This window comes from Oncorhynchus keta, chromosome 34 (genome assembly GCF_023373465.1).
Source record: "Oncorhynchus keta strain PuntledgeMale-10-30-2019 chromosome 34, Oket_V2, whole genome shotgun sequence".
Lineage (NCBI taxonomy): Eukaryota > Metazoa > Chordata > Actinopteri > Salmoniformes > Salmonidae > Oncorhynchus > Oncorhynchus keta.
The window spans coordinates 40,597,858-40,619,967 of NC_068454.1; the positions used below are offsets into that span (position 1 = coordinate 40,597,858).

At 43.4% G+C, this 22,110-nt stretch overlaps 1 protein-coding gene across 3 annotated transcripts in view; it reads right to left on the reverse strand.

Moving 5' to 3' along the window:
• LOC118367133 (polypeptide N-acetylgalactosaminyltransferase 13-like) overlaps positions 1 to 22,110 on the reverse strand; it is a 55,435-nt gene that overhangs the window by 30,065 nt on the left and 3,260 nt on the right. For 2 of the 3 annotated variants that reach the window (XM_035750210.2, XM_035750209.2), the window contains exons 2-3: positions 18,941 to 19,203; positions 418 to 586 (exon numbers count right to left, since the gene is read on the reverse strand). In XM_035750210.2, the coding sequence (XP_035606103.1) occupies positions 418 to 586; positions 18,941 to 19,082 (311 nt within the window). In that variant the 5' untranslated portion in view covers positions 19,083 to 19,203. The remainder of the gene's footprint in view (positions 1 to 417; positions 587 to 18,940; positions 19,204 to 22,110) is intronic. The other variant, XM_035750211.2, reaches the window with a different exon arrangement.

Sequence of the window (22,110 nt, forward strand, 5' to 3'; positions counted from 1 at the left end):
AATCAAAGTTAACAAATTGGTTCATTCCAGACGATATCAAAATGTTCTGTTGAACCTTAGTTATTTGGCAGACAGTCTCTTTTGCTACGCATTGCTGCGGCTGCTCCTATAAAATGACACGCCGTGTTGTCATTCTCAAAGTTGTGTGTCAGCGTAGTGTGGTTTCCCCGGTGAATTCAGCGGAAGTTTCTGGACTGAAACAACAACTAGTGAAAAGGGCAGAAAGTAGATCCAAAATGTGGGCCCTTTTTGAGAACCGGAGCCTGTTGCGAAGCGAAGGGGAGGTATTAGGGCTTCTGAGGTGTAGCGGTAGACGGCTACAGGGTTGTTATAGTGGGTGGTGTGTGTAGTGCTGAGTAAAGAGGTCAACGGGGGTAATTCACAGTGTGTGTCTGGGAAAAGGCCGAGTTCACTCACCCGTCCAGTCTCACGTCCGGCAGACTCCTGTTGAGAGCAATCATGTCGCTGGCCATCAGATTGAACTGGTTAATCTTAAAGAGCTCCTTCATTTTCTCCTGCTCGTCCTTTGCGATAACCACCGCTTTCCCCATCTCCCCCGGGCCCTCGTGGGCTCGCGACATGACCGCTGCAACACAATAGGGAGACATGTTGCATATTTTACACTTCCGTGTCAAATGTGATATTTCACTGTTGTTTCAATGGAAGCGGGAGGTCCAAACATTCAACTTCAGCTACTGAAATCTGCTAAATGTAGCTACGACTATTATAGTGTATATATTACTAAAGGTACAGAACTGTGGGCAAGCAAATGAACTTAAAATGAACCGTGAGCAAATGAAGCATGCTGTAGACTAGACTGTTTCTAACAGAGAAATATTGACCTCAGATCACTCGGTACCGGTACCACTTGTATATAGCCTCGTTATTGTTATTTTATTGTGTTACATTTGTATTATTCTTTACTTTAGTTTATTTGGTAAACTGTACTGTTGGTTAAGGGCTTGTAAGTAAGCATTTCACGCTTAAGGCTAACCTTGTTGTATTTGGCGCATGTGACAAACAAAGTTTGATTTGATTTGTCTAATAGAGAAAGACTGGTTGCATATCAGTGTAAAATGAAATATGCCACATCGTCCAGGCTTTGAACGCTGAGGTCATTAAAATATCCCTACCAGCCAATGACATGCTGATCAGTCTGACACTGATGCAGCTTCACCAAAGCATTCTGGATCCATTAACTACTAGTCTTATCATCTGCCATACAGTCATGTCCTCCTAGTCAAGCATCGTCTGGGCCTGTTGGGGAAATCCAGGATTTGTCCAGAGATTTAGGGCGAGCCCTTCTCTCCTCTCTCACTGATGAATGAGGAAGTGATGAGAGCGTTACGACAGCAGCCCTCATTGCTGTTTAAAAATATCAGCTCATATATCTGATCAATCAGCATTACTGAAGGTCCATTAAAGCCTTGAAAACAAGCTGCCTCTGCTGCACACCGCTCCACAATGCTTCACAATTATCCAAAGGTAAATCATCTCCAGTGGATTTATGCTCCGCACTCCGATAATCTCTTAAACCAGAGGGAGTGATTTCCATGGGGGACAATTCACATTTGCTCCAGGCCCCAGGTTAAGAGGATTCCCATTTCGCATTCCAAATGGCACCCTATTCCATTTACAGTGTGCTACTTTTGACCAGAGCCCAACGGGCCCTGGTCAAAAGTAGTGCACGATGAAGGGAATAGGGTGCATTTGGGACACATCCCCAGTCAACCCTCCTAGAGCTCCAATGCTGTGGAGGTGGAGGTTTAGACTCTGATCTGATCGAGGTTCTTCTCGGTGGTGACACCCTCCATTAGGACAATGGCTTAAACCTGATGGGCTTGCAGAGAGAGCGGAGCTGGATTATTCAATGAACTATCCATCTAACACATGCCCACCACAGCCACTCAGATCATCCATCAATCTATTTGTAGAGACACTACATTAGATAAATGGTGCACAAAGAGCTGAAGGCCAGACATACTGTCTGAAACATACTATATTTGTAACCTCACTGATTGAAAAAGGGTCTAAATGTATCGGGAGGTAACAAACATTTCAGCTTCAACTGAGGGACTTATGAGACCGAACATTGTTCATAGTCTCGCTCTTTCTCATGAGACAGTACATCAAATCAATCCAATGTTATTTGTCACAGGCTTCGTAGACAACAGGGGTAGACTAACAGTGAAATGTTTACTTGACAGGTCCTTTTCCAACAATGCAGAGTTGAAGATAAAATGTTAATTAAAAAATATAAATAGTGACACGAGGAAGAAAATACAAAGTGAATAACAAATAAAAAGTAAAAATAACATGGTTATATATAGGGGAGGAGAAAATACCATGGTTATATATTGGGGAGTAGAAAATAACATGGCTATATATAGGGGAGTAGAAAATCACACGGTTAAACATAGGGAGTAGAAAATAACATGGTTATATATTGGGGAGTAGAAAATAACACGGTTAAACATAGGGAGTAGAAAATAACATGGTTATATATAGGGGAGTAGAAAATAACATGGTTATATATTGGGGAGTAGAAAATAACACGGTTAAACATAGGGAGTAGAAAATAACATGGTTATATATAGGGGAGTAGAAAATAACATGGTTATATATTGGGGAGTAGAAAATAACACGGTTAAACATAGGGAGTAGAAAATAACATGGTTATATATAGGGGAGTAGAAAATAACATGGTTATATATAGGGGAGTAGAAATACGGTTAAACATGGGAACATAACATGGCTATATATAGGGGGAGTAGAAAATAACATGGCTATATATAGGGGAGTAGAAAATAACACGGTTAAACATAGGGAGTAGAAAATAACATGGCTAAATAGGGAGTAGAAAATAACATGGCTATATATAGGGGAGTAGAAAATAACATGGTTATATATAGGGGAGTAGAAAATAACATGGTTATATATTGGGGAGTAGAAAATAACACGGTTAAACATAGGGAGTAGAAAATAACATGGTTATATATAGGGGAGTAGAAAATAACATGGTTATATATTGGGGAGTAGAAAATAACACGGTTAAACATAGGGAGTAGAAAATAACATGGCTATATATAAAGGGGAGTAGAAAATAACATGGTTATATATAGGGGAGTAGAAAATAACATGGCTATATATTGGGGAGTAGAAATAACACGGTTAAACATAGGGAGTAGAAAATAACATGGCTATATATAGGGGAGTAGAAAATAACACGGTTAAACATAGGGAGTAGAAAATAACATGGCTATATATAGGGGAGTAGAAAATAACATGGCTATATATAGGGGAGTAGAAAATAACACGGTTAAACATAGGGAGTAGAAAATAACATGGCTATATATAGGGGAGTAGAAAATAACACGGTTAAACATAGGGAGTAGAAAATAACATGGCTATATATAGGGAGTAGAAAATAACATGGCTATATATTGGGAGTAGAAAATAACATGGCTATATATAGGGAGTAGAAAATACCATGGCTATATATAGGGGAGTAGAAAATAACATGGCTATATATAGGGAGTAGAAAATAACACGGTTAAACATAGGGAGTAGAAAATAACATGGCTATATATAGGGGAGTAGAAAATAACATGGCTATATATAGGGAGTAGAAAATAATACGGTTAAACATAGGGAGTAGAAAATAACATGGCTATATATAGGGAGTAGAAAATAACACGGTTAAACATAGGGAGTAGAAAATAACATGGCTATTTATAGGGAGTAGAAAATAACATGGCTATATATTGGGGAGTAGAAAATAACATGGCTATATATAGGGGAGTAGAAAATACCATGGCTATATATGGGGAGTAGAAAATAACATGGTTATATATAGGGGAGTAGAAAATAACATGGTTATATATAGAGGAGTAGAAAATAACATGGTTATATATAGGGGAGTAGAAAATAACATGGCTATATATAGGGGAGTAGAAAATAACATGGTTATATATAGGGGAGTAGAAAATAACATGGCTATATATAGGGGAGTAGAAAATAACATGGCTGTATATAGGGAGTAGAAAATAACATGGCTATATATTGGGAGTAGAAAATAACATGGCTATATATAGGGGAGTAGAAAATAACATGGTTATATATAGGGGAGTAGAAAATAACATGGTTATATATAGGGGAGTAGAAAATAACATGGTTATATATTGGGCAGTAGAAAATAACATGGCTATATATAGGGGAGTAGAAAATAACATGGTTATATATTGGGGAGTAGAAAATAACACGGTTAAACATAGGGAGTAGAAAATAACATGGCTATATATAAAGGGGAGTAGAAAATAACATGGTTATATATAGGGGAGTAGAAAATAACATGGCTATATATTGGGGAGTAGAAAATAACATGCCTATATATTGGGGAGTAGAAAATAACATGGTTATATATTGGGGAGTAGAAAATAACATGGTTATATATTGGGGAGTAGAAAATAACATGGTTATATATAGGGGAGTAGAAAATAACATGGTTATATATAGGGGAGTAGAAAATAACATGGCTATATATAGGGGAGTAGAAAATAACATGGTTATATATAGGGGAGTAGAAAATAACATGGTTAAACATAGGGAGAAGAAAATAACATGGTTATATATAGGGGAGTAGAAAATAACATGGTTATATATAGGGAGTAGAAAATAACATGGTTATATATAGGGGAGTAGAAAATAACATGGTTATATATAGGGGAGTAGAAAATAACATGGTTATATATAGGGGAGTAGAAAATAACATGGTTATATATTGGGGAGAAGAAAATAACATGGTTATATATAGGGGAGTAGAAAATAACATGGTTAAACATAGGGAGAAGAAAATAACATGGTTATACATAGGGAGAAGAAAATAACATGGTTAAACATAGGGAGTAGAAAATAACATGGATATACATAGGGAGTACCAGCAACACGTTGTTGTGCAGGGGTACGAGGTAATTGTACTGTACACATACTGTACCAGTCAAAGTTTTGGACATACCAACTCATTCAAAGGTTTTTCTTTATTTGTAGTATTTTCTACATTGTAGAATAATGGTGAAGACGTCAACACTATAAAATAAAACATATGGAATCATGTCGTAGCCAAAAAAGTGCTAAACAAATCAAAATATATTTTAAATTTGACATTCCTCAAAACAGCCACCTTGATGACAAGGTGATGACAGCTTTGCACACTCTTGGCATTCTCTCAACCAGCTTCATGAGGAATGCTTTTCCAACAGTCTTGTAGGAGTTCCCAAATATGCTGAGCACTCTTTGGCTCCTTTTCCTTCACTCTGCAGTCCAACTCATCCCAAACCGTCTCAATTGGGTTGAGGTTGGGTGATTGTGGAGGCCAGGTCATCTGATGCAGCACTCCATCACTCTCCTTGGTCAAATTGCCCTTACACAGCCTGGAGGTGTGTTTTGGGTCATTGTCCTGATGAAAAAATGAGAGCAAACCAGATGGGATGGCGTATCACTTCAGAATGCTGTGGTAGCCATGCTGGTTAAGTGTGCCTTGAATTCTAAATAAATCACAGACAGTGTCACCAGCCAAGGACCCCCACACCATCACACCTCCTCCTCCATGCTTCACGGTGGGAACCACACATGAGAAGATAATCCGTTCACCTACACTGCGTCTCACAAAGACATGGCGGTTGGAACCAAAAATCTCTAATTTGGACTCATCAGACCAAAGGACAGAGTTTCACTGGTCTAATGTCCATTGTTCGTGTTTCTTGGCCCAATCAAGTCTCTTCTTATTATTGTCTTTTAGTAGTGGTTTCTTTGCAGCAATTCAACCATGAAGGTCTGATTCACGCAATCTCCTCTGAACAGTTTAGATGTGTCTGTTACTTGAACTCTGTGAAGCATTTATTTGGGCTGCAATTTGAGGTGCAGTTAACTCTAATGGACTTATCCTCTGCAGCAGAGGTAACTCTGCGTCTTCCTTTCCTGTGGCGGTCCTCGTGACAGCCAGTTTCATCATAGCGCTTGAAGGTTTCTGCGATTGCACTTGAGGAAACTTTAAAAGATCTTGAAATCTTCCACATTGACTGACCTTCATGTCTTAAAGTAATGACGGGCTGTCGTTTCTCTTTGCTTATTTGAGCTGTTCTTGCCATAATATGGACTTGGTCTTTTACCAAATAGGGCTATCTTCAGTGTGTCAGTGTAAGTATGTGTGAGACTGTGTGTGCATAATCAGTGCCAGGTAGTCCGGGTATCCATTTGATAAGTGACTATATCTTAAATTCCAAGATTATAGAAGGTTTGAAACACAATGTGGTCAGAATTGTTTTATGTATTTTTGATAGAATTATCTATTTCTGTTTTTGAGGCTTTCTCAACTAGATGATATTCTTTACAGGATGAGCTAATCAGTTCTACTGTACACCCAGAGATGGCACAGAATGTTCTGGGAACCAACAATGTTGACATGCTGACTATGTATACATCATTTATTCATAAAATCAATATGCTATTTGCTTATTGAGTAGGTGATTTCGGTAACTATTGTATACTTCTGACACCTGCTACAATGGCTTACCCATTACCAAACGCTTACTGTCTTGCACAGCTTTCATCGAATCCAATTCGTAATGGAAACATTTGTGTTGGGTTTAACGTAAAATGACACCCATTTAATTTATGTTCGTTTTATTCTCTTATATTATTTCTTATTGTGTGTGTGTGTGCGTGTGTTGGGGTGTCAGTGTAAGTATGTGTGAGACTGTGGGTAGAGTACAGTGTGTGTGCATAGAGTCAGTGCAACAGAGGTAACCATTTGCAGATAACAATTTGATTAGCTATTTAGAAGTCTTGTTGAGAAGTCTTATGACTTGGGGGAAGAAGCTGTTCAGGGTCTTGTTGGTTCCAGAGTTGGTGCATTGGTACCGCTTGCCGTGCTGTAGCAGAGAGACTAGTCTGTGGCTTGGGTGGCTGGAGTCTTTGAGCCTTTTTGGGGCCTTCCTCTGACACCACCTGGTATAGAGATCCTTGATGTCATGGAGCTCGGCCCCAGTGATGTAGCGCGCAGTACGCACTACCCTCTGTAGTGCATTGCGGTCCATGCCAAGCATTTTCCATACCAAGCGGTGATGCATCCAGTCAAAATGCTTTCAATGGTGCAGCAGTAGAACTTTTTGAGGATCTGAGAGCCCATGCAAAATATTTTTAGCCTCCGGAGTCGGAAGAGGCATTGTCGTGCTCTTTTCATGACAGTGTTTTTCAGAGAGAGAGAGAGAGAGAGAGCCTCCAGGTGACCAGACACCCACCAATGTAATGATTTCTATATGAAAACATGCACAGTATCCTCACAAGTTCAAGTGAACTGCTCAATATTATCCTCGGGCTTAGAAATAAAAGAAAATGACTGTGGCATCTGCCCTTTTCTCTGGCTCTTCAGCCCAACAAACCCATTACTGACCCCCTGACGTGGACCACGACAACAGTAACTCCAACCCTAGTCCTTGTCCAGTGATTTTGTCAGCAATTACTGCTACACGGTCTTCACACTCACATACAACGGGTCTGTAGAGACACAGTCAATAGTGTTGAGCAAAAACAAGAGTACTCTATTCTTTCATTCCTGTCTCCTGTAAAACATCTGTTTACAGTTTTGGGGGGGACATAAATGGAGATGAATCGATTAGCCTACTTAAAACTTTTGTTGAGTTATTAAATGGACAAATAAGTATGAATACAGTATCCAGTATTGCAATCCACAAGTGACAGTGCTAAGAGCTTACTGCAACAGCGGCTATGTGGTGCGCCATTCTATAGCTAGTGGACTCCTGATATTTTTTGTCTTTATCTGCTGCGGTCTAGTACCGTCTTTTTTTGCTAGCTAGGGCCACCTACTTGAAGTGCTGCCCGTCTTCCCAGAGGCCTACTTGCTGTGTGAACTGCTGACTGCTCATATGCTGCAGATGATTGTTGACACATCAACCAGGATCGAGGAGCAGAGCAATTTGTGACTTGTTTGGTAATCAGTGGCTGTACTGGAGGGGGAGTGGTTTCTCCTCTCCGAGGCAATCAGCAATTAGTACAGGAGGGGTTGGGGGGTTGTGCTCTTCACCCCTGCTAGGCAATTAGAAATTAGTGTTTGTACTTCAGTCTCCACTGGTTTCCAAACGGCGGCCTATTTAGCGGTGGTCTCGTCGCTGAAACGGAGACGGTTCTGCCAAGTTTTTCGAGGAAGGAAAGAGTATCTTACCTATTGATTTTCCTGATCACGTGTAGCTTTTTTGTTGTTGTATTTTTGGTAACTACCGTATGTGTTTTCTATACCTGTACACTCCTCTCCCCTGTAGGCTTTATAGACCCTCCCCACACCTTGGCTACATCCCTTCTAATTTAGTGTACCCTGCGCTCACAACCTCTGTGCAATTTTGGGTATCTGGCAGCGTTTGGAACTGCCCGATCTGCGGTCAAGAACGCAGAGTTCATCTCAGTCTATGCTGCCATTCAATCACTTGATTTATTTTTTTTGGGGGGAGGCCCCTGACGGAGACATGGATAACCCCAGAGAACACTGCTTCTCCATCTGACTACATTTTCTCCCATAGTCCGAAAGCATCTGGTCGTCGCGGTTGTGGCGCAGGGCTACTAATTTCTCAAAACTGGAGATTTTCTCTTTCATTCCCTCTCTCAAATCCATCTCATTTTAATTATATGCTGTCACTTGTCCACTCAGGCTTAACATTGCTTTCATGTATCGCCCAGCAGGTGCCCTGGGAGAGTTCCTCAATGAGCTTGACCCCTTGATAATTTCTAGGCCTTCTCTATACACCAAGTCACTCGGCTACATCATGTTCTCACATGGTCTCTATCATTGCTATGCGGATGACACTCAACTACTTTTCTCCTTCCCTCCTTCTGTCACCCAGGTGGTGACGCGCATCTCTTCGTGCCTGGCAGATATCTCATCTTGGATGTCGGCCCACCACCTCAAGCTCAACCTCCACAAGGCTGAGCTTCTCTTCCTCCCGGGTAAGGCCTGCCCGCTCAAAGAACTCTTATCACGCTGACAACTCCACAATGTCACCCTCCCAGAGTGCAAAGAACCTTGGCGTGACCCTGGACAACACCCTGTCGTTCTCTGCAAACGTCAAAGCGGTGACTCACTCCTGCAGGTTCATGCTCTACAACAGAGTACGACCCTACCTCACCTTGAAGCAGCGCAGGTCCTAATCCAGGCACTGGTCATCTCCCGTCTGGACTACTGCAACTCCCTGTTGGCTGGGCTCCCTGCTTGTGCCATCAAACCCTTGCAACGTATTCAGAACTCTGCATCCCACCTGGTTTTCAACCTTCCCAAGTTCTCCCATGTCACCCCGCTCTTCCGCACACTCCACTGGCTTCCAGTCGAAGCTCATATCCACTACAAGACCATGGTACTTGCCTAAAGTGCAGCAAGAGGAACTGCCCCTCCCTGCCTTCAGGCTATGCTCAAACTCTATACCCCAACCCAAGCACTCCGTTCTGCCACCTCTGGTCTCTTGGTCCTCCCACCCCTACGGGAGGGCAACTCCCGCTCAGTCCAAGCTCTTCTGTCCTGGCATGGCACCCCAATGGCGGAACCAGTTTCCCCCTTAAGCTAGGACAGCGGAGTACCCCCGCCCCCCCCTTCTAGCTCTGACTTTGCTGATATACTTTTCCTCAATAAAGTAGCTGTTTACTATGCCTGTATGTTGTCGCACCTAGCTTAAGATTAATGCATTAACTAAGTCAGTCTGGATAGAAGCATCTGCTAAATTACTCAAATGGCAATCGAAGTCATTTTCCATTTTGTTTTCCATTTCAAAAGAACCGTGCTCTTTTGGTTTCCATCAGCAGTTCCCAATGTGATTTTCAAACTCAAATTGGAATCATTGATTCTCTCCAGAAAGGCTGTGAAGCCTGCTTATCAAGTGGGAGCAAAGGCTCAAGCCATGTGGGATATCACATTGAGCTGCAGGCGGCTCTGATTATATTATATGATCTTAGCTTGATTTCCAACATCCTCAAGCCATTTCTATGCTTATTTTACTTTGTAGAGTGGAAAGGGACTTTGTGGCCTGTACAAGGTTGCTGTGTTAAGAGACTGGATGCATCTCATATGGCTCCCTATTTAGATCACTACCTTTGACCAAGGACCCTGTAGGGCTCTGGTCAAAAGTAGTGCACTATAAAGGGCTAGCACTTGGTGAAGTCACTCAATTGGCTTAGTGCAAGGGTATCAACTCAATTCCTGGAGGGCCAAGTGACTGGGTTTGCGCTCTTCCCTTGTACTTGATTGATGAATTAAGGTCATTAATTAGTTAGGAACTCCCCTCACTCGGTTGTCTAGGTCTTAATGTGGCACGAATTGAAAGGAAATTGACACTGCTGGCTTAGTGCTTACACAAACACACTGCTAGGAAAATTGGCATTTTTCTGTAAGTGTATCCTAAATTCCAAGATTATAGAAGGTTTGAACCACAATGCGGTTCTGGGAACAAACAATGCTGACTACATGTACATATAATTGATTAATACAATCAATAAGCTAGTTAGTGAAGTCGGTGGTGACTGAATACTTCTGACGTCTGCTACAATGGCTTACCCGTGACCAAACGCTTTACCCTCTTGCACAGCTTTCATCAAACTTTTTGTTGGGTTTAACGTCAAACGGCACCCGTTTCCTTTCTGTTGGTACTCTTATCTTTTATTTCTTGTTGCAATGTCGAAGGAACCTAAGTAAGCATTTCATTGGACGGTGTATATCATGTGTCGTATTGACAGGATATACAGCTAATAACACTCTAATCATAACTTCATGCAGTACCCAACATAGACCGAGCCACCGCTGAGGTGTACCTACCCTCACCTGGAATCAAACATTCTTTAGAAAGTCCACTATTGACTAGATTGTGTACACGCTAGAATCGGCGTCCACTTGTCCAAATGAGATATAATGCAATTGAGAGTGATCCAATCCATATGGCTTACTGTAGGACTTCAGAAGTTGTGATTCCTTAGTCATAGTGTGGTGCTTATATGGTTCTATAATATTGTAAGGCTTGTAAAATTGATGTAATACATTTGGTTGCATAATTACCACAAATGGATATCATAGGTAATCATCCGATCTAAAAACCAACATGTGTAAAAGACATGTTTTGCTACACAATAAAATACAAATTATACAATACTACACAGAAACTGCAGTATATAAATGTATTGTAGTCATACACTGAGTATACAAAGCATTAAGCACACTCTTTCCATGACAGACTGACAAGGTGAATGCAGGTGAACGCTGTGATCCCTTATTTGATGTCACTTCAATCAGTGTAAATTAAGGGGAGGAGACAGGCTAAAGAAGGATTTTTAAGCCTTGATACAATTGAGACATGGATTGAGTATACTACTTGCGAATGTCCAGTCTCTTGACAACAAGGTAGATGAAATTCGAGCAAGGTTTGCCTTCCAGAGAGACATCCGAGATTGTAACATTCTCTGTTTCACGGAAACATAGCTCTCTCGGGATATGTTGTCGGAATCGGTTCAGCCACCGGGCTTCTCCATGCATCGCGCCGGCAGGGATATTCTCCTCTCTGGGAAGAGGAAGGGTGGGGGCATATGCAAGTCATATTATCTCCCAAGAGAATTATCATCAATTATCGTCATAGCGGTGTACATTCCCCCTCAAGCAGACACCAAGACGGCCCTCAAGGAACTTCACTGGACTCTATGTAAACCATATATCCCGAGGCTGCATTTATTGTAGCTGGGGATTTTAACAAAGCAAATTTGAGAACAAGGTTACCTAAATTCTATCAGCATATTGATTGCACCACGCCCGGGTGTAAAACATATCACCGCCACCCTAGACCCACTTCAGTTTGCATACCGCCCCAACAGGTCCACAGACGATGCAATCGCCATCATGCTGCACACTGCCCTATCCCATCTGACAAGAGAAATACCTATGTAAGAATGCTGTTCATTGACTACAGCACAGCATTCAACACCATAGTACCCTCCAAGCTCATCATCAAACTGGAGGTCCTGGGTCTCAACCCCGCCCTATGCAATTGGGTCCTAGACTTTCTGACGGGCTGCCCCCAGGTGGTGAAGGTAGGAAACAACATCTCCACTTCGCTGAACCTCAACACTGGGGCCCCACAAGGGTGTGTGCTCAGCCCCCTCCTGTACTCCCTGTTCACCCACGATTGCGTGACCATGCACACCTCCAACTCAATCATCAAGTGTGCAGATGACACAACAGTAGTGTGCTTGATTGCCAACAATGATGAGACTGAGGGATGAGGGCACTCGGAGTGTGGTGTCAGGAAAATAACCTCTCACTTAAGGTCAACAAAACAAAGGAGATGATCGTGGACTTCAGGAAACAGCAGAGGGAGCACCCCCCTATCCACATCGAAGGGACAGCAGTGGAGAAGGTGGAACGTTTTAAGTTCCTCCGCATACACATCAGGCAAACTGATATGGTCCACCCACACAGACAGTGAGGTGAAGAAGGCGCAACAGGAGGCTGAAGAAATTTGGCTTGTCACCCAAAACCCTGACAAATTTTTACAGATTTTACAGATGCACAATCAAGATTCCCGGGACCACCCATCCTATCAGGCTGTATTACAGCCTGGTATGGTAACTGCACCGCCCCCTCAAACACTCAATGGACCCATATTTACTTTCTATCTCTTTTCGATTTTTAATTTGTTTATACCTTCCGGAAACCTGCCTCACCCAATGTGATACGGAATCGCTATTATTTTTAATTTTTAGAACACACTCAAGAACCTCCAGAAGCTAACCAGCTAACTAGCTACACGCTATTTAGTCATTGTTAGCCACTGCTAGCGGCTTTTACCTTTTACCTTCTGCACAGCCAGACAGTTTTTTAACCTGGATAACACTCGCCAGTCCAGCTTCCCTGCCCCATCCACCGCTGCCCCCTGGACACTGATCACTTGGCTACATAGCTGATGCATGCTGGACTGTCCATTAATCACGGTACTCCATTCTGCTTGTTTATGTTTTATCTGTCGGCCCCAGCCGCACTCAGGCTCTGTGTGTAGCTAATCCGACCCTTCCTGCCTAGTCAACGCCATTTTACCTGCTGTTGTTGTGCTAGCTGATTAGCTGTTGTTGTCTCACCTACTGTTTTAGCTACTGTTTTAGCGAGCTCTCCCAATTCAACACCTGTGATTACTGTATGCCTCGCTGTATGTCTCTCTCAAATGTCAATATGCCTTGTATACTGTTGTTCAGGTTAGTTATCATTTTTTTAGTTTACAATAGAGCCCCTAGTTCCACTCTTCATACCCATGATACCTCCTTTGTCCCACCTCCCACACATGCGGTGACCTCACCCATTACAACCAGCATGTCCAGAGATACAACCTCTTTCATCATCACCCAGTGCCTGGGCTTACCTCCGCTGTACCCGCACCCCACCATACCCCTGTCTGCGCATTATGCTCTGAATATATTCTACCATGCCCAGAAATCTGCTCCTTTTATTCACTGTCCCCAACGCTCTAGGCGACCAGTTTTGATAGCTTTAGCCGCACCCTCATAATACTCCTCCTCTGTTTCGCGGGTGATGTGGAGGTAAACCCAGGGCCTGCATGTCCCCAGGCACCCTCATTTGTTGACGTCTGTGATCGAAAAAGCCTTGGTTTCATGCATGTCAACATCAGAAGCCTCCTCCCTAAGTTTGTTTTACTCACTGCTTTAGCACACTCTGCTAACCCTGATGTCCCCGTGTCTGAACCTGGCTCAGGAAGGCCACCAACATCCTGAGATTGGCGGACCCAACTATAACATCTTCCGTCAAGATAGAACTGCCAAAGGGGGATAGTTGCAGTCTACTGTTCAGAGAAGCCTCAAAGTAATGTCAACCAGGTCCATACCCAAACAGTTCAAACTACTAAGGAAAATTACTCTCTCCAGAAATAAGTCTTCACTTTGCCGGCTAGACCCCCTCAGTCCCAGCTTGCTGGAAACCTGTAGCCCCCAACTTCAGAGTTTGTTCTGTTGGTGACCACTGGGATATGCTTAACACCCCGGCAGTCCTACAATCTAAGCTAGATGCCCTCAATCTCCCAAATCATCAAGGAACCCACCAGGTACACCCTAAATCTTCAACAAGCATTTCTTTAAACAAGGGCACCCTCATGGACGTCATCCTGACCAACTGGCCCTCCAAATAAACCTCCGCTGTCTTCAACCAGGATCTCAGCGATCACTGCCTCATTGCCTGTATCCGCTACGGAGCCGCAGTCAAACACCACCCCTCATCACTGTCAAACGCTCCCTAAAACACTTCTGTGAGCAGGCCTTTCTAATCGACCTGGCCCGGGTATCCTGGAAGGACATTGACCTCATCCCCAGTTGAGGATGCCAGTCATTCTTTAAAAGTAACTTCCTCACCAGTTTAGATAAGCATGCTCCGTTCAAAAATGCAGAACTAAGAACAGATATAGCTCTGGTTCTTGACTGACTGCCCTCGACCAGCACAAAAACATCCTGTGGCGGACTGCAATAGCATCGAATAGTCCCCGCGATATGCAACTGTTCAGGGAAGTCAGGAACCAATACACGCAGTCAGTCAGGAAAGCTAAGGCCAGCTTCTTCAGGCAGAAGTTTGCATCCTGTAGCTCCAACGCCAAAAAGTTCTGGGACACTGTGAAGTCCATGGAGAACAATAGAAACCTCCTTCCAGCTGCCCACTGCACTGAGGCTAGGTAACACGGTCACCACCGATAAATCCATGATTATCGAAAACTTCAACAAGCATTTCTCAACGGCTGGCCATGCCTTCCGCCTGGCTACTCCAACCTCGGCCAACAGCTCCGCCCCCCCCGCAGCTACTCGCCCAAGCCTCTCCTTTACCCAAATCCAGATAGCAGATGTTCTGAAAGAGCTGCAAAATCTGGACCCGTACAAATCAGCTGGGCTTGACAATCTGGACCCTCTATTTCTGAAACTATCCGCTGCCATTGTGCAACCCCATCCCCAGCCTGTTCAACCTTTCATATCATCTGAGATCCTCAAGGATTGAAAGCTGCCGCAGTCATCCCCCTCTTCAAAGGGGGAGACAACCTGGACCCAAACTGTTACAGACCTATATCCATCCTGCCATGCCTATCTAAGGTCTTCGAAAGCCAAGTCAACAAACAGGTCACTGACCATCTCGAATCCCACCGTACCTTCTCCGCTGTGCAATCTGGCAGACGAGCCGGTCACGGGTGCACCTCAGCCACGCTCAAGGTACTAAACGATATCATAACCGCCATTGATAAAAGACAGTACTGTGCAGCCGTCTTCATCGACCTTGCCAAGGCTTTCGACTCTGTCAATCACCATATTCTTATCGGCAGACTCAGTAGCCTCGATTTTTCGGATGACTGCCTTGCCTGGTTCACCAATTACTTTGCAGACAGAGTTCAGTGTGTCAAATCGGAGGGCATGATGTCCGGTCCTCTGGCAGTCTCTATGGGGTGCCACAGGGTTCAATTCTCGGGCCGACTCTTTTCTCTGTATATATCAATGATGTTGCTCTTGCTGGGGGCGATTCCCTGATCCACCTCTACGCAGACGACACCATTCTATATACTTCCGGCCCGTCCTTGGACACTGTGCTATCTAACCTCCAAACGAGCTTCAATGCCATACAACACTCCTTCCGTGGCCTCCAACTGCTCTTGCACGCTAGTAAAACCAAATGCATGCTTTTCAACCGTTCGCTGCCTGCACCCGCACGCCTGACCAGCATCACCACCCTGGATGGTTCCGACCTTGAATATGTGGACATCTATAAGTACCTAGGTGTCTGGCTAGACTGTAATCTCTCCTTCCAGACGCATATCAAACATCTCCAATCGAAAAACAAATCAAGAGTCGGCTTTCTATTCCGCAACAAAGCCTCCTTCACTCACGCCGCCAAATTTACCCTAGTAAAACTGACTATCCTACCGATCCTCGACTTCGGCGATGTCATCTACAAAATGGCTTCCAACACTCTACTCAGCAAACTGGATGCAGGTTATCACAGTGCCATCCGTTTTGTCACTAAAGCACCTTATACCACCCACCACTGCGACTTGTATGCTCTAGTCGGCTGGCCCTCGCTACATATTCGTCGCCAGACCCACTGGCTCCAGGTCATCTACAAGTCCATGCTAGGTAAAGCTCCGCCTTATCTCAGTTCACTGGTCACGATGGCAACACCCATCCGTAGCACTCGCTCCAGCAGGTGTATCTCACTGATCATCCCTAAAGCCAACACCTCATTTGGCCGCCTTTCGTTCCAGTTCTCTGCTGCCTGTGACTGGAACGAATTGCAAAAATCGCTGAAGTTTGAGACTTTTATCTCCCTCACCAACTTCAAACATCTGCTATCTGAGCAGCTAACCGATCGCTGCAGCTGTACATAGTCTATCGGTAAATAGCCCACCCATTTTTACCTACCTCATCCCCATACTGTTTTTATTTATTTACGTTTCTGCTCTTTTGCACACCAATATCTCTACCTGTACATGACCATCTGATCATTTATCACTCCAGTGTTAATCTGCAAAATTGTAATTATTCGCCTACCTCCTCCTTTTGCACACAATGTATATAGACTTCCCTCTTTTTCCTACTGTGTTATTGACTTGTTAATTGTTTACTCCATGTGTAACTCTGTGTTGTCTATTCACACTGCTATGCTTTATCTTGGCCAGGTCGCAGTTGCAAATGAGAACTTGTTCTCAACTAGCCTACCTGGTTAAATAAAGGTGAAAATAAAAAATAAAAAAGCCTCTCCAGAGGGTGGTGTGGTCTGCACAACGCATCACTAAAGGCAAACTATCTGCCCTCCATGACACCTACAGCACCCGATGTCACAGGAAGGCCAAAAAGATCATCAAGGACAACAACCAACCAAGCTACTGCCTGTTCACACCGCTACCATCCAGAAGGCGAGGTCAGTACAGCTGCATCAAAGCTGTGACCGAGAGACTGAAAAACAGCTTCTATCTCAAGGCCATCAGACTGCTAAACAGCCATCAATAACTCAGAGAGGCTGCTGCCTACATTGATACCCAATCACTGCCACTTTAATAAAAGGATCACTAGTTACTTTAAACAATGGCACTTTAAATAATGCCACATATCTTACATTACTCATAAGTGTATATACTGTATTTTATACCATCTATTGCGCCTTGCCTATGCCGCTCGGTCATCAATATATTTATATGTACATGTTCTCATTTACCCCTTTAGATTTGTCTGTATTAGGTAGTTGTTGGGAAATTGTTAGATTGCTAGTTAGTTACTACTGCACTGTCGGAACTAGAAGCACAAGCATTTCGCTACACTCGCATTATCATCTGCTAACCATGTGTATGTGACCATTACGATTTGATTTGTGTTTGTGTGCCATTCAGAGGTTGAATGGGAAAGACAAAAGTTTGAAGTGCCTTTGAATAGGGTATGGTAGTACGTGCCAGGCGCACCGGTTTGTGTCAAGAACTGCATCACTCAACAGTTTCCTGTGTGTATCAAGAATGGTCTATCATCCAAAGGACATCCAGCCAACTTGACACAGCTGTGGGAAGCAATGGAGTCAACATGGGCCAGCATCCCTGTGGAACGCTTTCGACGCCTTGTAGAGTCCATGCCCTGATGAATTGAGGCTGTTCTGAGGGTTCATAATGTTTCCTGCACTTTATTTAAGGGATTCACCCAAATTACATATTGGTGAACTATCCCTTTAAGAATGTCAAAAAAAGGCCTAAACTAAATAATATTAACATGTGTAATACAAGGATCAAAGACCATTAGGCCAACCAAATACATTTTACAATGTTCATTGGAGCCTCTTAAAGCAACAGAGAGAATAGGTGACAGACTGCCAAAATCCTAAGCCATTAATTCCCCCAAAAGCTTACACTGACATATTTAGTCGGAAAATGACCTCAATGCTGAGCGCATGTGCCAAACCGGATAACACCATTTCAATTCAACTAACAGCATAAGTAACTCGTATGTACTCTAACTTCAGGCCCTTGTTGTGATGGAAATGAGTCTGGAATCGAGAAGGCCACGTAACTTTTTAGCTTCATTCTGGCAGAGGTTTCTCCCCAATTCCAACCTTGAAAGCAGCTTAGCGGGCCACTTGTAAACCTGCTTACTGGAAAGGCCATGTCGGGAAATACTGGGCCAAAGAAGGAAAGGACACTCCTGTGGATAAGCTTGATTAACCAGGGATACGGAAGATCCAACTGAAGCCAACAGTTGGATCAAGGCATAGTGTATCCCAAATGGTACCCTATTCCCTATAAAGTGCACTAGCTTCAACCAGAGCCCAATGAACGCTGGTCAAAAGTAGTGTAGTATACAGGGAATAGGGTGCCATTTGAAACTCAACCCTTTACTCATTCTCAAGTGTTTTTCTCTTAATTGTGCACACAGGCTGAGATTCAACAAGTTTATTAGTAACTCCATTGCTTTTCTTTGAAGTTACTTTGGTGTTTGTTCTCCAAACTTCCCAAAAGTAAAAGCATGAGAATAGTGTAATTTGTATAGGACTCCTGTGTTTACATCGGACAACTACTTGGACTACCGTGTCGAGCTGGCAAATCTGTGTCAAATAAATGTCTGTCTAGCCTGAGTCATGGTGACTGTTTCGCAGGGCCACAAACCCACATCTACAGAGCAAACGCTCGACTGTATGTTTGATTAGGTTTTAAGACTAGAGTATCAAATCCATTGGCTTCTATGGAAGTCATCCGTTGTGCTTGTTTCACCAACCATCGGTGCATTGTCTATGCGTCTCTGAAGTATGCTTTTGGTGTAGTTGTTTGTGTCTTGCTGGTGAGAAACCTCATTTCACCTCCTGGGATAAATAAAGTTGATTCAATTTCGGGCTCACCTCTGAGAGCAGGCAGCAGCGAGTGGTCCTTCCTGTCGTCACATTTATTACATTCACTGAAGTAGAGCAGCAGGAAGACATCCACCAGCACCCAGACAAGCGAGGTGGTGAGCACCACCTTACAGTATACGAAACGCCGCATCGGCCCCCCGTGACGTGACGTGGCGGCAGAGAGGAATCAGCAGGCTGGACCCTGACAGAAAGCAGGAACTCTGGAGTCTAAACAAGGTAACGGAGGGGAGACACACCAGGATGTCATCCCACTACAGAGAGAGGAGAGAAAAACACACAGACCTGGTTGGAGCGAGAACTTTGAGAAATGAAAAGAAAACATTTAATTGATGAAATGTTAAGAGGGAACATTGTGACAATGAAACTGAGGAGAATTCATTGATTTCACCAACAGCTAACTTCCTTTGAACATGTATTTTCGTATGGAACACGGTTGTTGACAATGACTTGGTATTTTTCCATTTGAGAGAGAAAAGCCGAAAGCTAATTCCTTCCTCAGAGAGTCTGCATATCATCTGTGGTTTATTGGCAGATTTGCCTAGACCAGGCAGATAGATTTCAGTCCAATGAGAATGTTTGTGCGGAACAGAAATCTCAATGGAATGAAATGAATACCTCACTAGTATTCCGCATGAAAAAAAAAACAATTTGCTATGTAATGTGACTTTCTCTAAGGAGAATTACTGGTTTACAGAGGCAACAAGCTGCATTCAATTCTCCCTGTATGAAACTGTGTGTGTGTGTGTGTAAAATCACAATAGATGTGCCGGACAAGACCGCTCTAAAAGAAACAGTCCGAAGAGAATAAATAGACAATGTTAACAAAATGGACACTCTTTTCATAATATTAATTCATATCCACCTGACAACTTTGTTACGATAGTGATGGATTAGATCACAACTGAAATAGAGCATGCTTTGCACGTTTTCTATTTTCCTCCTACAAATGTTCATCTCCGATCCAATGTTATGATGTACAAGAAGGTTGCTTTGACTGAAAGGTCTACACTGTGGTACTTTCCCTTTAAATGGCCTGTAAAGCAATAAGAGCTATCCATGATCCCAAAGTCTTGCGTTTTCGTTTCGGGGGGTGGGGGGGGGATTAGACCATATTAAATGGCATTAAAAGGCTATCAAATATTTCTGTCCTACACACCAATTCTGGTATTGGAGTGTTCTGTGGGGCATTGACTTTCCATAAACGCGGTCACATAACCACATGCAAAAATACAACTGAAAACAGAAACCCCGTTGGTGTACGTTGAAGTGGTGTGTGTGTGTGTGTGTGTGTGTGTGTGTGTGTGTGTGTGTGTGTGTGTGTGTGTGTGTGTGTGTGTGTGTGTGTGTGTGTGTGTGTGTGTGTGTGTGTGTGTGTGTGTGTGTGTGTGTGTGTGTGTGTGTGTGTGTGTGTGCGTGTGTGTGTGCGCGCATTTTTGTTTACCCACATCATCCTCCAATATGCTCAAGGCCCTATGCCAATGGATGGTTCTTATAACACTCCTCTAGACTCATCCCCAGAAGGACATCTGACTCTCCCATTTCCTTATCATTCTCCTGCTGCGTAGGTGCAGCGTAGTGCAGTCTTTGCGCTCACAACATCCCTCTCTGCTTCCTGTATACGTCCATCACAGTAGATGACAAGCCTGTCCTGAGTTAACTCTTATCGCTTCCAAAAACAGAGATACTGTCCTGTAGGTTCAGTCCAGGCCTAACCCAACATACCTGATTCCGCTATTTAAAGGTCTGGGTGAGCAGCTAATTAGTAAAAACAGGTGTGCTTTGGTTAGCCTCACACTACCATCCTGATCTGGTGAACTTAGGGAGTGAACGTTATTTGTAATAAGGGCTACATGGAGAAAATCGGACCTCTCTGAAATGAAAAATGGATGGCCATCCGTTCAGCAAGATATAGTTGACCTCAACCCTCCCTGAACGCCGTTGCGCTCACAACATCCCCCTCTGCTTCCTGTATACGTCAATCACAGTAGATGACAAGCCTGTCCTGAGTTAACTGTTATCGCTTCCAAAAAAAAGCCTGGTCGCCCAGTCATGTTTATTAGTAGCGTCACAGCCCCGCAAACAACAGTCACACTGACAATGGTTCATCATTGGCCACTTTCTGTCATAAGTAGGCCTACAAAGCTTAACCACATTTACAGGACATTAAGGTGGGACATAAGCCCCAAAATGGCCTTGAGAATGGCAGTCTAATAAAATAAAGACTCCTTTGTGTGCAATGCTGTCTGTCATCTGTTGCGGCCTTTTCGCAAACCATAAAAATGTATAGATTCCGGTGATAAGGTATTCAAATCCTCCATTTCAAAGACATGATGAATCTGATTGAAATCAAAGAGACCAACGCCTAGTAACACTAGACCGCTGGAACCTTACTCCACGCATTACTTTCATCATATTGAATTCTATGCTAATTTCTGCAGAGAGGAAAAAAATAAAAACTCGGAAACATGTCTGCTGTGTTTTCCCGCGGCCATCTGCTTAGAACTGTCGAGTGCAATGTTTGGGTCTGGTGCCACCAACCAGGCTTGGAGGCGACGCTCGCGTTCCCCCTCTGAAGCGGCTGGGTCATTAGTCCAACCATCTGCACGGATGAATATTTCCTGTCTGTTGAGCAGTGCACTACAACAAGGTCTCTCCCCTCATTACAGCATACATTTCAGCTGAAAACACTTGTCGGAACAACACAAACCTTATTGACCGTGGCGATGCTTTGACGCTTTAACCCACGGGCCAGAAGTGTTACATTTTTTGGCACCTCTGACACTGACAGTTACTGTTTGACTGTATCCATACTCCTACACATCAAACAAGGCTGCTCTAAAGTTCAAACAATGGCAATTCAGCTCTAATGTTCTCTATCATTTCTGACTGGTTTATTCTGGAATCCCAGATGCAGAATTATCTGAAGTACATGATTCTTCACTCAAGAAGCAGACTGAACTCTTAATACAAGCTCACTTAGGTACACTCCAGGGCCACTGATATAAGCATTGTGACAGGGAGCACGTTGAGCCCAATCTTTTACAATGTTCAGAAAAGGATAAATCAGCACAAATCGTCCAGCGTCAGGCATTCAGGGTACAGGAAATGATTATCAGGATGGACTAGAGGGCTGATCCTCTTAAGTCCGTCCGTCGCTC